At 25.0% G+C, this 17,761-nt stretch overlaps 1 protein-coding gene across 3 annotated transcripts in view; it reads left to right on the top strand.

Moving 5' to 3' along the window:
* Positions 1-17,761, top strand: part of LOC145266607 (DNA-dependent protein kinase catalytic subunit-like) — a 396,502-nt gene that overhangs the window by 49,587 nt on the left and 329,154 nt on the right. For all 3 annotated transcript variants that reach the window (XM_080122502.1, XM_080122501.1, XM_080122503.1), the window contains 4 exons: positions 346-429; positions 1,752-1,827; positions 2,744-2,842; positions 15,103-15,222. In XM_080122502.1, the coding sequence (XP_079978628.1) occupies positions 346-429; positions 1,752-1,827; positions 2,744-2,842; positions 15,103-15,222 (379 nt within the window). The remainder of the gene's footprint in view (positions 1-345; positions 430-1,751; positions 1,828-2,743; positions 2,843-15,102; positions 15,223-17,761) is intronic.

The raw sequence follows: 17,761 nt of genomic DNA, 5'->3' as shown, positions 1-17,761 counted from the left end.
CTGGCATTGATGTTGGTCTCATAAGAATACGAGAACTTTTTTTTATTATTTACATTTTCACTCCAAACAAAGCACATTGCCACTTTGATGTAGGGGGCTACTATCAGGCAGGGACCTAAGTTGCAGGTGTACTATGTAGGGAGTTTAGCAGCAAGATGTCTCTTCACATTACACTTGAACTTAGGTCCCTGCCTGATAGTAGCCCCCTACATCAAAGTGGCAATGTGCCTTGCTTGGGGTGAAAATGTAATTTTAAAAAAATCAGAATTAATATTACATTAATTATATAACTAATAAGTAAAAAAAAAAAAAAATGTGGTCAATCAATTTTTTTTTTCTTTTCAGTGATTTTCTTCCATGTAATAATTACCAAATGTTTGAAAGATGGGTTTTGCAGTTTACAGAGTCGGTAGTTGCATTATCTTCGAGGTAAGTAAATAATTTTCTGTATTCATGCATCGTAAGAAAATAGACTTAATACTCACCAAGTAAGGAATAATCACCCCGTTCAGCTTCACTTAGAAAAGGACCGATTTTGAGTGATACCAGTTTAACCTTTATCTTGGTATGTTTGAGTGGATTTTCACGACCAAGAGTACATTTTTATAATATTTATACAATCTTTAATTAATCTTTGCATTTTATTAAAAAATAAATAAATAATAATAACGAGTTATATGATTTATTCGCGACCAAAATTGATTTTTTTATGGAGATTGCGTTTATTTACAAAATTTTTAATAATACTATTTAAACCAAATTAACAAAAAAGGAAAGTTATTTTGTTTTGCTTTCTTATGATAATGAGAGGGGGGATTTTTTTTCGGCTTTTTTAGGGAGGGGGAATTCAAATCGACCTTTTTTTATTGCATTTAGATATTTACAAAATTTTTTTGCATTTATAAATTTACAAAACTTAAAAATTTTCGAGTGGCTTTTCGTGGCACAGAGGGCAGTTCACCTTGTCACATTCAAACAGATTTTAGCAAAAACTTGTCAAAAAAACAAATATATAACAAATAAATGTTATCAAAGGCAATATAAGTTAGTTTTCCACCTATCTGGATAATTTTTAGTGTTTTTATTTAAGGTAACATGTTTATTCAGCTCCAAAAACATAGTGTTTACTGATGTATTGGAAAATTTTAAATGGAGCCAAACTCTCTACTGAACACGGTAAGTTTGGGAAAATAAGTTAAAAAATAAAAAACTATACAAAATTACAGTTAGAATCTCGCTCAATATATGTTATGTGACATTGGTTGACTTATATTCGGTGGGTTTTTAACAGTATTTTGTATATTTTTTTATTTTTAACTCATTTTACTAAACTTACCATGTTCAGCAGAGAGTCTGATGCCATTTTTAATTTTCTAATACATCAGTAAACACTGTACGGTTTTTTAATATATAGTCATCCCCATACAGTACTGTTTCATTGTTTTACAGCTCATTAGTGCGGATAGACGTGCAACTACCTCAAGCCAGAATCAAAACCCGACCGTCCAAATGACAGTCGGAGCTTCTAAAATTATTTTTAAATTTTTTATATATATATATATATATATATATATATAATTTTAAAAACATCAAGTACTTAATCCCAATTTCAAGAAATCATACCTGATTTTTATGTAAAAGCTTGTATTTCTGATAAAGTATGATTTTTTTAATTGCTGTTAAGAATGACATTCAAGTTAATTTTCTGTTGTTTTTTTATTTATATAAAAACCAAAAATTTGTTTTTACAGACATCCTCTTGTGAGTGGATTTTACAAACTGTTAGCTGTATGTATGAAATTGGCAAATAAACTTGGCTATTTCAAGGTAAGTGTACTCTATAATAATCTCTTACAATTTTCTACATTTTAGGGAGGGGGAATTCAAATCGACCTTTTTTATTGCATTTATATATTTACAAAAATTTTTTTTGCATTTATAAATTTACAAAACTTGAAAATTTTCGAGTGGCTTTTCGTTGCACAGGGGGCAGTTCACCTTGTCACATTCAAACAGATTTTAGCAAAAACTTGTCAAAAAAAACAAATACATAACAAATAAATGTTATCAAAGGCAAGATAAGTTACTTTTCCACCTATCTGGATAAATTATAGTGTTTTTATTTAAGGTGAATGCTTGTATGTGTGCCTAAAACTTTCGACAGAGGTGATGGATTTTCACAAGATCGGACGACAAATATTGAAAAATTGGCTAAAAACATTGATTCATTCACCCTCAACTGGGCACTTTTCTACAAGGAGGGGTCGTTTTTTTTTTTTCACCAATATTTTTGAAAGTCATCTCTTCTTTTTGATTGACTAGCTTTAATTTAAACCTAAGTCACGGAACGAAGATGTCATTCTACTAAAGATAAATTGGTTATTGTCAGCTAACGTACTGCCTATCTTCCGGATGACTATAATCAATAAATTTGTCTGTAGAGCCCTAAATGATGATGATATTTCCTAACGCATTATTTGATTTTGACTAACCATTTGATCTACTCATAAAATAAAATGTCAATTCAGAGCAATTTCCTTTTACAAAAAGACAATCACACACTATTATATAAAAGTCACTTTGTGTGTGTGAATTCGTTCCTTATAGGTTCCGAAACAGCTGAGCCTATCTTTTGCAAATATCACTTTTAAGCATATTATACGACCGGGCAACACCGGACCTCCAGCTGGTATTAGCTAAAATGGTTTTGTATTTTTTTTAATTTAATGGGTTTCTTTTTCAGGACATCCATGTTGTACAAGTGAATATTTCTGAGGTGCAAGACAGAAAAATCAAAGAAAGAATTATCTGTTTTATTCTAATGAAAAAATTTTCTAAAGAGGTAAAAAAATTTTTTTTTTTGTTTTTGTCATATAAAACTGTTTCATTTGTTTAACGGAAGTTTTGCTGGTGTATAGCAAGGAAAAGTCTTGTCTGATTAATACTTATGTAATTCCAGTTTAATTTTAAAACTTTAGATAAAAATCTAACTTTATTTTGAAATGATTCTTTTTCTGAATGGTTTCATTTTTAATAAAATATTTTATGAACAAAATATATTTTTTAGTTTTTACTTTGAAATGTTATTTCTAATAAAAATATATTTTAAAAATTTTACATTAAAAAAAAATAGTCTTTACTTTGAAATTTTTTTTTTAGAATTGTTTTATATAATAAAAAAATATTTTTAAAGTTTATATAAAAAATAGTCTTCACTTTGAAGTGGTGTTTTTTTTCATAATAATTTCATAAAATAAAAAATATTTTAAAGGCTTACATAAAAATATATTTCATAATTTTATAAAATAAATATTTTAAAAGCTTACATAAAAAATAGTTTTTACTTAGAAAGCTTATTTTTTCATGATGATTTCATAAAATAAAACTATTTTAAAAGCAATTTTTTTCAAAATAATTCATAAAATAAAAAATATTTTAAAGACTTACAAAGAAGAAAATAGTCCTCACTTTAAAATGTTCTTGGTATGCTTTAATCAAAACATTAAAAAATGAAAATATTGAATAAAAAAAAAAAAGGTTATATTTTACGTATCCGTTTTGGACTGAAAAATCTTCGGAAAAAAAATTTCACTTAATTTGATCAAGAAGTTTTTTTTTTTTTTACAGCGGAAAAACACGTTTTTATGAGAACATGTTGAAGTCAGCCATCTTGGAATCTTTTGAACACGCCACAGGGAGATAACTCCAGTTAAAGCGCCGACACTCCCTCCCCATCTTTAATACTAGCTTTTTTTCCTAAAAATCGAACCTTTTGCTCGGTATCATAACAAATAGTTTTTTTGCTGTAAAAAAGAAACTACTTGATGAGATTAAGTGAAAAAATTTTTTTTTCGGAGGACTTTGTTCCATGACGGATACGTACAATATAACCTTTTCTCGATATTTTCATTTTTTAATGTCTTCATTAAACTGTACAAGTACCACGTTTTTAAATCTTGTAAAAAATTATTTTTTTTAGTCTTTAAATTTAAGGGTTTTTTTTTTTTTTACAGTTTACCTGAAAAATATTTTTTGAACATTTTTAATTAATTATATTTTTATTACAAGATATAGAAAAAACAGCATTTAAAAGTAAATACTATTTTTTATGTAAACTTTTAAAATGTATTTTCAAAGTAACATCTCTATGATGTGCATTACCCCGTTACAAATCGAAAATATCATATTCCAAAAACTATGTAAATTGATCAAGTAGTTTTTGTTTTATAAAGAAAATCATTTTTAAGTGATTGATGGAAATTTGTAGGCCTTACTATAAAAATATCACAAGTATAAATTATTGTCGAGTTTCTTGAGATTGTTTCCAAAATGGCGGGCGAAGAAGTTGTTGATTTTCTTATTTAAAAACAAAAGTGCTTGATGAATTTACATGATTTTTTGGAATATGATTTGTTCATCTCATTATAGGCACTTCATGCAGATTTGTTTTTTTGTTAATTTTAATTTTTTTTTTAATACAGGTGGAATTTTGGACAAGAACCCAATTTTTATTGCAATTAATCAATCTAACAAATTAGATCCAAGTCCACAGGTCAACTTCAAAAAAAGAATGCAAATAATACCGAAAAATCAGTATGACATACATGTCCATCATGTAACGAAGATGTCATATTCCAAAAATCACATAAATTGATCAAGTAGTATTATTGTTAAACTAGCAGGTGGGCCTGGTCTGGCCGGTTTGTAAAATATGATTAAATATATTTTAATTCATGCGGATTTTGTATTTATCATTACAACGACAATTCTCTATTGATATACATACCCATCATGGAACGAAGATGTCATATTCCAAAAATCACATAAATTGATCAAGTAGTTTTATTGTTATTATTACAGCGACAATTCTCTATTGCATCTCTACTATTATGTAAAAGTTAGTTCCTCGTAGGTTCCGAAACGACTGAGCTAATCTTTTGCAAATTTTTCACAAAGCTAATTTATATGTGTGGCAGTGTTCTTAGGTATTTTTTGTACAGAAATTCATCCGATAAGAATCGAAAAATCAAGAAAAAATCCGATCTTAAAAATAGTCTTCATCTATTATAGATAAAAAAAGAATTTTTACAGGGAGATATTTTACGTTACACTGGCCAAGGGAGATAATAAGATTTCACCAAATTATTTCTTAAAAAAAAAACATGTTTTATAATCTGGCGATATTAGTGATAGAGCATTCGACTACAGATCGAGAGATCCGCTGTTCAAGCCCGGGTCTACTTCATTATTTTATTTAAATTTTACTTATAAAAAAATTCAATTTACAATAAAAGAAGTGGTACCATTTAAAATTTCCACAAATCATTTCTCCGTTTGCATATTTTTTTTAAGTAAACAGAAGTTATTTTTTTCAGGGCATTCGTCATCAAGCCCAAATATCAGCTGACATAATATTGTAAACAAACACAGACAGAATTTGAGGAACAACATTATCATTATTATTTTTTAAATGTTTTTTGCGAATTAGTCCACCAGACAAATTATTCCTCATAATCTATATATATAAAAGCGAAAATGTGTGTATGTATGTATGTATGTTCGCTTTTTTGTGTATATCTGCAAAAGGCTTTTTTCGCCGTGATTCTCGGTTGGCTCGCTCCTTCTTAAAACTTTTTATATGCTGTCTAAATAATAATATCTACGACTAAGGAACTCTGGTCGCAGCTATCTTTAATTTACCCGACTTTTACAAGCTATTTTCGAGATATTTTTTGATCGCCGCGTAGCGGGGAAAACAGAAACTGGCTTCCAGCGCAAAACTAGGTCAAACATTGCACGACTTAACGTTCTCGCACTTGTTAATTTCGCTTTATAAACGTCAACTTAACATGCTTATCAATTCATCTATTCCCGTGGTCGAGATGGTTAGGTCGCAGGTTTTTTTTTTTTTTCTATTTCCTTTCCACCTCCGCGTCAAAGGTTCGGGGTTCAAGCCTACCTTTCTAGTAAAACTTTTTTTTCTTTTACACCTCCAAACACCCGGCCAACGTTGTTTTTTTTTTTTTTTTTTTAAAAGGGTTGTTTTGATCTACCCCCCCCCCCAACACACACACACCTCCAAACACCCGGGAAACGACGGGTACCCCTCGCTAGTCTATATATATAAAAGCGAAAATGCGTGTATGTTTGTATATATGTATGTGTGTTTGTATGCCTCGCAAAAACTTTCGACACGGGTCACGGATTTTTACCAAATAGGTATCATTTTAAAGTTCAACCATCGCCCGACAAATATCGAAAAATTGGCCAAAAACATTAATTCCTTCACCCTAAAATCATCAGTTTTGTACAACGAGGGGTGCCGAAAAAATCGTTCCTTCATTTTCTCTGCTCCTGCTACTACGACAATGACGTCATGTTTGACCTAGAAAACGTTCGCGTTAGTTTCAACCACCTGCAAGTGTTTTTAAAGGTTTAATTTTATCCGTTATTAAGTGTATGTCTCTTTGGCGTAGGGAGTAACGTGTCGGGCATTTTTTTCCGCCTTAACCTTGATGCTTCGGGTTCGAACCCGTCGTTCTACCTAAACTTTTTTTTTCCTCTTTTACACCTTTTTTTTTTTTTTTTATTTCCTTAGTTTTTTTTTTTCCTTATTTTTTTTTTTTATTTCCTTATTTTTTTTTTTTTTTACGTTTGTTCGCTGTTTTGCTTTGTATTGGTTTTTTCGAATTTTTCTTAACATTGTGTTTTTTTTATAACATTAAAACAGGGTCACCCTCTCCTACATACACCCCCCCAAACACTAGGGCAACACCGGGTACCCTCGCTAGTCTATAATATAAATCTCACCTGTCTGTTTAAATGTATGTTTGTCTGCCTAAAACTTTCAACAGACGCAACAGATTTTCATGAGATCGGTATCATTTTGAAGCTCCATCCTTCAGACGACAAATATCGAAAACTTGGCCAAAAACATAAATTCCTTCACCCTCAACTGGGCACTTGTCTACAGGGAGGGTCGTTTTTTTCGATGACATTTTTTGCAAGTCATTTAACCTTCGACGTCGCATAAAAGGCGTTATTTCGACCGCCCGTAACATCACAACCACGGTAGGCACATCGTTAAGACGGTTTGTTTTTTATTTCACCTCTTTTTCGTCTGGCGCGTTACGGGTTTTTTTTTGCGCTCGCAATTTTCCTTTTTGTTAAACCAACACCCTTATACACATCTCCAGTTTTTTTCCGCTTTCACGTCATGGGTTCGAGCCTGCCTGGCTACTACAACTTTTTTTTGCTCAACACACACCTCCAAATACCCGGGCAACGCCGGGCACCCTCGCTAGTATAAAATAATCAATAGAGGAATTGATTCTATAATGATGCATATGAAATCTGCATGAATTAAAATTTTATGTTCAAGCTTATTGTACGACCAAGCAATGCCGGGCTGCCAGCTACTATTATATAAAGATAGTACTATTATATAAAGATAGTACTATTATATAAAGATAGTACTATTATATAAAGATAGTACTATTATATAAAGATAGTACTATATATAGATAGTACTATTATATATAGATAGTACTATTATATATAGATAGTACTATTATATATAGATAGTACTATATATAGATAGTACTATTATATATAGATAGTACTATTATATAAAGATAGTACTATTATATATAGATAGTACTATATATAGATAGTACTATTATATATAGATAGTACTATTATATATAGATAGTACTATTATATATAGATAGTACTATTATATAAAGATAGTACTATTATATATAGATAGTACTATTATATAAAGATAGTACTATTATATAAAGATAGTACTATATATAGATAGTACTATTATATATAGATAGTACTATTATATATAGATAGTACTATTATATATAGATAGTACTATTATATATAGATAGTACTATTATATATAGATAGTACTATTATATATAGATAGTACGATTATATAAAGATAGTACTATATATAGATAGTACTATTATATATAGATAGTACTATTATATAAAGATAGTACTATTATATAAAGATAGTACTATTATATATAGATAGTACTATTATATATAGATAGTACTATTATATATAGATAGTACTATTATATAAAGATAGTACGATTATATAAAGATAGTACTATATATAGATAGTACTATTATATATAGATAGTACTATTATATAAAGATAGTACTATTATATATAGATAGTACTATTATATATAGATAGTACTATTATATATAGATAGTACTATTATATAAAGATAGTACTATTATATAAAGATAGTACTATTATATAAAGATAGTACTATTATATATAGATAGTACTATTATATATAGATAGTACTATTATATAAAGATAGTACTATATATAGATAGTACTATTATATATAGATAGTACTATTATATATAGATAGTACTATTATATATAGATAGTACTATTATATAAAGATAGTACTATTATATAAAGATAGTACTATTATATATAGATAGTACTATTATATAAAGATAGTACGATTATATAAAGATAGTACTATTATATATAGATAGTACTATTATATATAGATAGTACTATTATATAAAGATAGTACTATATATAGATAGTACTATTATATATAGATAGTACTATTATATAAAGATAGTACTATTATATATAGATAGTACTATTATATATAGATAGTACTATTATATATAGATAGTACTATTATATAAAGATAGTACTATTATATAAAGATAGTACTATTATATATAGATAGTACTATTATATATAGATAGTACTATTATATATAGATAGTACTATTATATATAGATAGTACGATTATATAAAGATAGTACTATATATAGATAGTACTATTATATATAGATAGTACTATTATATAAAGATAGTACTATTATATATAGATAGTACTATTATATATAGATAGTACTATTATATAAAGATAGTACGATTATATAAAGATAGTACTATATATAGATAGTACTATTATATATAGATAGTACTATTATATAAAGATAGTACTATTATATATAGATAGTACTATTATATATAGATAGTACTATTATATATAGATAGTACTATTATATAAAGATAGTACTATTATATAAAGATAGTACTATTATATAAAGATAGTACTATTATATATAGATAGTACTATTATATATAGATAGTACTATTATATAAAGATAGTACTATATATAGATAGTACTATTATATATAGATAGTACTATTATATAAAGATAGTACTATTATATATAGATAGTACTATTATATATAGATAGTACTATTATATATAGATAGTACTATTATATAAAGATAGTACTATTATATAAAGATAGTACTATTATATAAAGATAGTACTATTATATATAGATAGTACTATTATATATAGATAGTACTATTATATAAAGATAGTACTATATATAGATAGTACTATTATATATAGATAGTACTATTATATAAAGATAGTACTATTATATATAGATAGTACTATTATATATAGATAGTACTATTATATATAGATAGTACTATTATATAAAGATAGTACTATTATATATAGATAGTACTATTATATAAAGATAGTACTATTATATATAGATAGTACTATTATATAAAGATAGTACTATTATATAAAGATAGTACTATTATATATAGATAGTACTATTATATATAGATAGTACTATTATATAAAGATAGTACTATATATAGATAGTACTATTATATATAGATAGTACTATTATATATAGATAGTACTATTATATATAGATAGTACTATTATATAAAGATAGTACTATTATATATAGATAGTACTATTATATAAAGATAGTACTATTATATATAGATAGTACTATTATATAAAGATAGTACTATTATATATAGATAGTACTATTATATATAGATAGTACTATTATATATAGATAGTACTATTATATAAAGATAGTACTATTATATAAAGATAGTACTATTATATATAGATAGTACTATTATATAAAGATAGTACTATATATAGATAGTACTATTATATATAGATAGTACTATTATATATAGATAGTACTATTATATATAGATAGTACTATTATATAAAGATAGTACTATTATATATAGATAGTACTATTATATAAAGATAGTACTATTATATATAGATAGTACTATTATATATAGATAGTACTATTATATATAGATAGTACTATTATATAAAGATAGTACTATTATATAAAGATAGTACTATTATATATAGATAGTACTATTATATATAGATAGTACTATTATATAAAGATAGTACTATTATATATAGATAGTACTATTATATATAGATAGTACTATTATATAAAGATAGTACTATTATATATAGATAGTACTATTATATAAAGATAGTACTATTATATATAGATAGTACTATTATATATAGATAGTACTATTATATATAGATAGTACTATTATATATAGATAGTACTATTATATATAGATAGTACTATTATATAAAGATAGTACTATTATATAAAGATAGTACTATTATATATAGATAGTACTATTATATAAAGATAGTACTATTATATATAGATAGTACTATTATATATAGATAGTACTATTATATATAGATAGTACTATTATATATAGATAGTACTATTATATAAAGATAGTACTATTATATATAGATAGTACTATTATATATAGATAGTACTATTATATAAAGATAGTACTATTATATATAGATAGTACTATTATATAAAGATAGTACTATTATATATAGATAGTACTATTATATATAGATAGTACTATTATATATAGATAGTACTATTATATAAAGATAGTACTATATATAGATAGTACTATTATATATAGATAGTACTATTATATATAGATAGTACTATTATATATAGATAGTACTATTATATAAAGATAGTACTATTATATATAGATAGTACTATTATATAAAGATAGTACTATTATATATAGATAGTACTATTATATAAAGATAGTACTATTATATATAGATAGTACTATTATATATAGATAGTACTATTATATATAGATAGTACTATTATATAAAGATAGTACTATTATATAAAGATAGTACTATTATATATAGATAGTACTATTATATAAAGATAGTACTATATATAGATAGTACTATTATATATAGATAGTACTATTATATATAGATAGTACTATTATATATAGATAGTACTATTATATAAAGATAGTACTATTATATATAGATAGTACTATTATATATAGATAGTACTATTATATAAAGATAGTACTATTATATAAAGATAGTACTATTATATATAGATAGTACTATTATATATAGATAGTACTATTATATATAGATAGTACTATTATATATAGATAGTACTATTATATAAAGATAGTACTATTATATATAGATAGTACTATTATATAAAGATAGTACTATTATATATAGATAGTACTATTATATAAAGATAGTACTATTATATATAGATAGTACTATTATATAAAGATAGTACTATTATATATAGATAGTACTATTATATAAAGATAGTACTATTATATAAAGATAGTACTATTATATATAGATAGTACTATTATATATAGATAGTACTATTATATAAAGATAGTACTATTATATAAAGATAGTACTATTATATATAGATAGTACTATTATATATAGATAGTACTATTATATAAAGATAGTACTATTATATATAGATAGTACTATTATATATAGATAGTACTATTATATAAAGATAGTACTATTATATATAGATAGTACTATTATATAAAGATAGTACTATTATATATAGATAGTACTATTATATATAGATAGTACTATTATATATAGATAGTACTATTATATATAGATAGTACTATTATATAAAGATAGTACTATTATATATAGATAGTACTATTATATAAAGATAGTACTATTATATATAGATAGTACTATTATATATAGATAGTACTATTATATATAGATAGTACTATTATATAAAGATAGTACTATTATATATAGATAGTACTATTATATATAGATAGTACTATTATATAAAGATAGTACTATTATATATAGATAGTACTATTATATATAGATAGTACTATTATATATAGATAGTACTATTATATATAGATAGTACTATTATATAAAGATAGTACTATTATATATAGATAGTACTATTATATAAAGATAGTACTATTATATAAAGATAGTACTATTATATAAAGATAGTACTATTATATATAGATAGTACTATTATATATAGATAGTACTATTATATATAGATAGTACTATTATATATAGATAGTACTATTATATAAAGATAGTACTATTATATATAGATAGTACTATTATATAAAGATAGTACTATTATATACAGATAGTACTATTATATATAGATAGTACTATTATATAAAGATAGTACTATTATATATAGATAGTACTATTATATATAGATAGTACTATTATATATAGATAGTACTATTATATATAGATAGTACTATTATATAAAGATAGTACTATTATATATAGATAGTACTATTATATAAAGATAGTACTATTATATATAGATAGTACTATTATATATAGATAGTACTATTATATATAGATAGTACTATTATATATAGATAGTACTATTATATAAAGATAGTACTATTATATATAGATAGTACTATTATATAAAGATAGTACTATTATATAAAGATAGTACTATTATATAAAGATAGTACTATTATATAAAGATAGTACTATTATATATAGATAGTACTATTATATAAAGATAGTACTATTATATATAGATAGTACTATTATATATAGATAGTACTATTATATATAGATAGTACTATTATATATAGATAGTACTATTATATAAAGATAGTACTATTATATATAGATAGTACTATTATATAAAGATAGTACTATTATATATAGATAGTACTATTATATATAGATAGTACTATTATATAAAGATAGTACTGTTATATAAAGATAGTACTATTATATAAAGATAGTACTATTATATATAGATAGTACTATTATATATAGATAGTACTATTATATAAAGATAGTACTATTATATATAGATAGTACTATTATATAAAGATAGTACTATTATATATAGATAGTACTATTATATAAAGATAGTACTATTATATATAGATAGTACTATTATATAAAGATAGTACTATTATATAAAGATAGTACTATTATATAAAGATAGTACTATTATATATAGATAGTACTATTATATATAGATAGTACTATTATATAAAGATAGTACTATTATATATAGATAGTACTATTATATAAAGATAGTACTATTATATATAGATAGTACTATTATATATAGATAGTACTATACATAGATAGTACTATTATATAAAGATAGTACTATATATAGATAGTACTATTATATAAAGATAGTACTATTATATATAGATAGTACTATTATATAAAGATAGTACTATTATATAAAGATAGTACTATTATATAAAGATAGTACTATTATATATAGATAGTACTATTATATATAGATAGTACTATTATATAAAGATAGTACTATTATATATAGATAGTACTATTATATAAAGATAGTACTATTATATATAGATAGTACTATTATATAAAGATAGTACTATTATATATAGATAGTACTATTATATAAAGATAGTACTATTATATATAGATAGTACTATTATATAAAGATAGTACTATTATATATAGATAGTACTATTATATAAAGATAGTACTATATATAGATAGTACTATTATATATAGATAGTACTATATATAGATAGTACTATTATATATAGATAGTACTATTATATAAAGATAGTACTATTATATATAGATAGTACTATTATATAAAGATAGTACTATTATATATAGATAGTACTATTATATATAGATAGTACGATTATATAAAGATAGTACTATATATAGATAGTACTATTATATATAGATAGTACTATTATATATAGATAGTACTATTATATAAAGATAGTACTATTATATATAGATAGTACTATTATATAAAGATAGTACTATTATATAAAGATAGTACTATTATATATAGATAGTACTATTATATAAAGATAGTACTATTATATAAAGATAGTACTATTATATAAAGATAGTACTATTATATATAGATAGTACTATTATATATAGATAGTACGATTATATAAAGATAGTACTATATATAGATAGTACTATTATATATAGATAGTACTATATATAGATAGTACTATTATATAAAGATAGTACTATTATATAAAGATAGTACTCATTTCACGTTTTAAAAACTCATTTAAAAAAAAAAAAATTTTTTAAAAACAAAATGACTTGGATGCCATCAGTTAGATTCGAAACTAAAACATTTAGCGCGTCAGATGCGTTTTTTACCGTATAAGCTAACCCGACAGATAAAAAAGATTTGCCTTGTCATCATTACCTCCATTCAGTCTCGCGAGACAATGGATTTTTGGAATATGATATTTTTGTTTCATGACGGGTACGTATATCATGCAGATATTACTTTATTTTTGTTTTTTGATCTCGGGGGGGGGGGGGGGATATTGGACAAGAACAAGATATTACCTTTTAGATTGCAAAAGATGTGAGTTTGATCCAAGCATGAACTGTTTCACATTGCCATCTTGAAAAGAGAAGGGTAGATAACTCCACAATAATTCACACTTGCGAGATTAGCCTTGCCACCATTACCTCCATTCAGTCTCACGAGACAATGGATACCTGGTGCCTGTGCACGTAATTGGTAAGCAAAAGTTGCACAATCCCCAACTGCACATCTAAATCAGAACTGCTTGAATTCAGTGGCAAGAAGACGTCCAGGATGATTAGAAATAATGCTGAAATAGCAGAAAGCGCATACAGCACCTGATATTCCCAAATGGTCACCCATTTTAGTACTGAATGTTGCTTAATTTTTGTGATCTGATGGGAACTGGTGTGTCAAACATGTTTATCTGGTAATGCTAACTATTTCACATTAATCACTTAAAAATAATGTTTTTTTTATAAAAAAAATACTACTTGATCAATTTATGTGATTCTTGGAATATGATATTTTTGTTTCATGATCTCTTACATTAGCCTTTTTTTTTCCCCTCCACCTCAGGTCCTTGTACAGATGAAACAATATCGAGATGATTTGCTTGCTTCTTGTCTTATTCTCGTCTTGTCGCTTCCGTCGGAGCTAATCGGAGACCAGTTGAAAGATTTGGTACCAGCTGTACAGGTGAGTTAATTTTTATATTGATTTTTATAAAGGAAGTGACAAAGATGGCTTTGAGAGGAAAGAGGAATAAATAAAAACCTGGCCAGAGATATGTTAATTTAATCAATGCACTAAATATTGCATCGCCGATTCATTTAAGTTTGGTGAATATTTACCAAAATGTTTAGCCGGGCGTTGAGAATAACTTCATGTGTTCATTCGACATTTTTTAGTTATTTACTAACTAATAAAGATACCCATGCTTTGCGCAGGACTTTGCTGTACATTTGGGTACACGCTTCACAGGCACCCTTGCAGCAAGTGGATGTTGTAAGAGGCATACCAAATATGACCTTAACCTTGAAAATTGGTGTGCACCATCCCTAGGTCAGAGACCATCATCATGTCAGGTTTGGTCATGATTGGTCCAGTGATGTAGGTTGTAGGTGTGTGATGATTGTCAGACGAGTGCCACTAAAATCCATGATTCCAAATGTCTGAGGGAGTATCTATACAAATATGATGTTACAGAGTCTTAGCTTTGTACGACAGCTAAGTCTCTCTCTCGGTTCAAAATGTTGAGATCCAGCAACAAGCAAGAGCAAGATAGCCAGCAACAAGTTAAACTGCAGACCAGCTTAATGCGGGTACTGGTCTTCCGCTTTATGGTTTTTTAAATTAGAGATTTGCTTCTCCTAGAAAGGTTGCCTTCACCACGGCTTACGGGAGCCCTCTCTACCCCAACATATATATATATATATATATATATATATATATATATATATATATATATATATATATATATATTTACTAACTACCCCAACATATATATATATATATATATATATATATATACACACACACACACACATATATGCAGTGTAACCCTGATATTATAAGAGGCCCAAATATAAAAGAGATTTTCTCTGGTCCGAAATTAGAGCCTGTGTTAGTGTACAGTGTAACCTGAATATAAGAGCGGGGGGGGAGAGGAGGTGTCTTATATCCGGGTTACACTGTGTGTGTGTATGCATGCATGCATACATAGGCTATGATCTTGACCTTTGAATTAACCTTGAAAAATGGTGTACACCATCTCTAGGTGAGGGACCATCATCATGCCAGGTTTGATCATGATCGGTCGAGTGGTGCGGGCGGTAGGAGAGTTGTACACGTACACCCGCAAACGCTACTACTTATATATATATATATATATATATATATATATATTTTGGTAAATTTAATTGAAATTTTTATTTTATATATATATATATATATATATATATATATATATATATATATATATATATATAAAATAAAAATTTCAATTAAATTTACCAAAATTATATATATATATATATATATATATATATATATATATATATATATACATATATATAAAATAAAAATTTCAATTAAATTTACCAAAATTATATATATATATATATATATATATATATATATACATATATATAAAATAAAAATTTCAATTTCAATTAAATTTACCAAAATAATCCAAGATGGTAAAATTAAAGTATATTATAAATATTAAAGAATTAATATTCATAAAGTTATCTCAGCCAGATGTAAAAGCTCGATAAAACCAAATAGGAGATAGAGCTTATAATACGAGCAAACATTTAATAAAACATGTTAAAAATTAAGGACTATCCACTTATCTAGTGTTTCCTTTTCAGATTAAATATGTTTTTAATTAATTTCAAAGTGTTTTTTTAACATGTTTTATTAACTGTTTGCTCGTATATATAAATATATATATATATATATATATATAATTTAAAGGAGATTAGAATAATAGTCTAAAGAGCTAAGTGTATTTTAATGTAATAGTGAAATTACTAGTTTAATTAAAATACAGGAAATGCTCGTTGTAATTTAGATATATAATAAGCTCGATAGTTAAATGTCCTAGAGCTAATTCAATATTAAGTAATGTGATTTATAATTTAAAAGTTTTAAAATTTTTAAAATTTAAAAATCAAAATTTAATTAAATTAAAAATCAGTTTCATAAGAAGGAACAACAACAAAGTCAATTATCTGTACGATCGTTTCGGAAATCCGTGCTTTTTATTTGTGGTATACATGAAGTCACGTAGAATAATTATACATAGTTTTTTTGGTAAGCACGGTCTCCTCATCAGCAAATTTAGGAGGATTTCTATTGAATTGAAAAGACACCAAAAATAAACCTAGCATTATGCTAGGTTTATTTTTGGTGTCTTTTCAATTCAATAGAAATCCTCCTAAATTTGCTGATGAGGAGACCGTGCTTACCAAAAAAACTATGTATAATTATTCTACGTGACTTCATGTATACCACAAATAAAAAGCACGGATTTCCGAAACGATCGTACAGATAATTGACTTTGTTGTTGTTCCTTCTTATGAAACTGATTTTTAATTTAATTAAATTTTGATTTTTAAATTTTAAAAATTTTAAAACTTTTAAATTATAAATCACATTACTTAATATATATATATATATATATATATATATATATATATGGAAAGAGAGATGTCCCGTTCAAGAGACCATC

Source organism: Euprymna scolopes, chromosome 41, assembly GCF_053919585.1.
Source record: "Euprymna scolopes isolate OS-2025 chromosome 41, ASM5391958v1, whole genome shotgun sequence".
NCBI classification, from domain to species: Eukaryota; Metazoa; Mollusca; class Cephalopoda; order Sepiida; family Sepiolidae; genus Euprymna; species Euprymna scolopes.
Note: the sequence above shows the minus strand (reverse complement) of the source record. Positions and strands in the feature narration are given on the sequence as shown.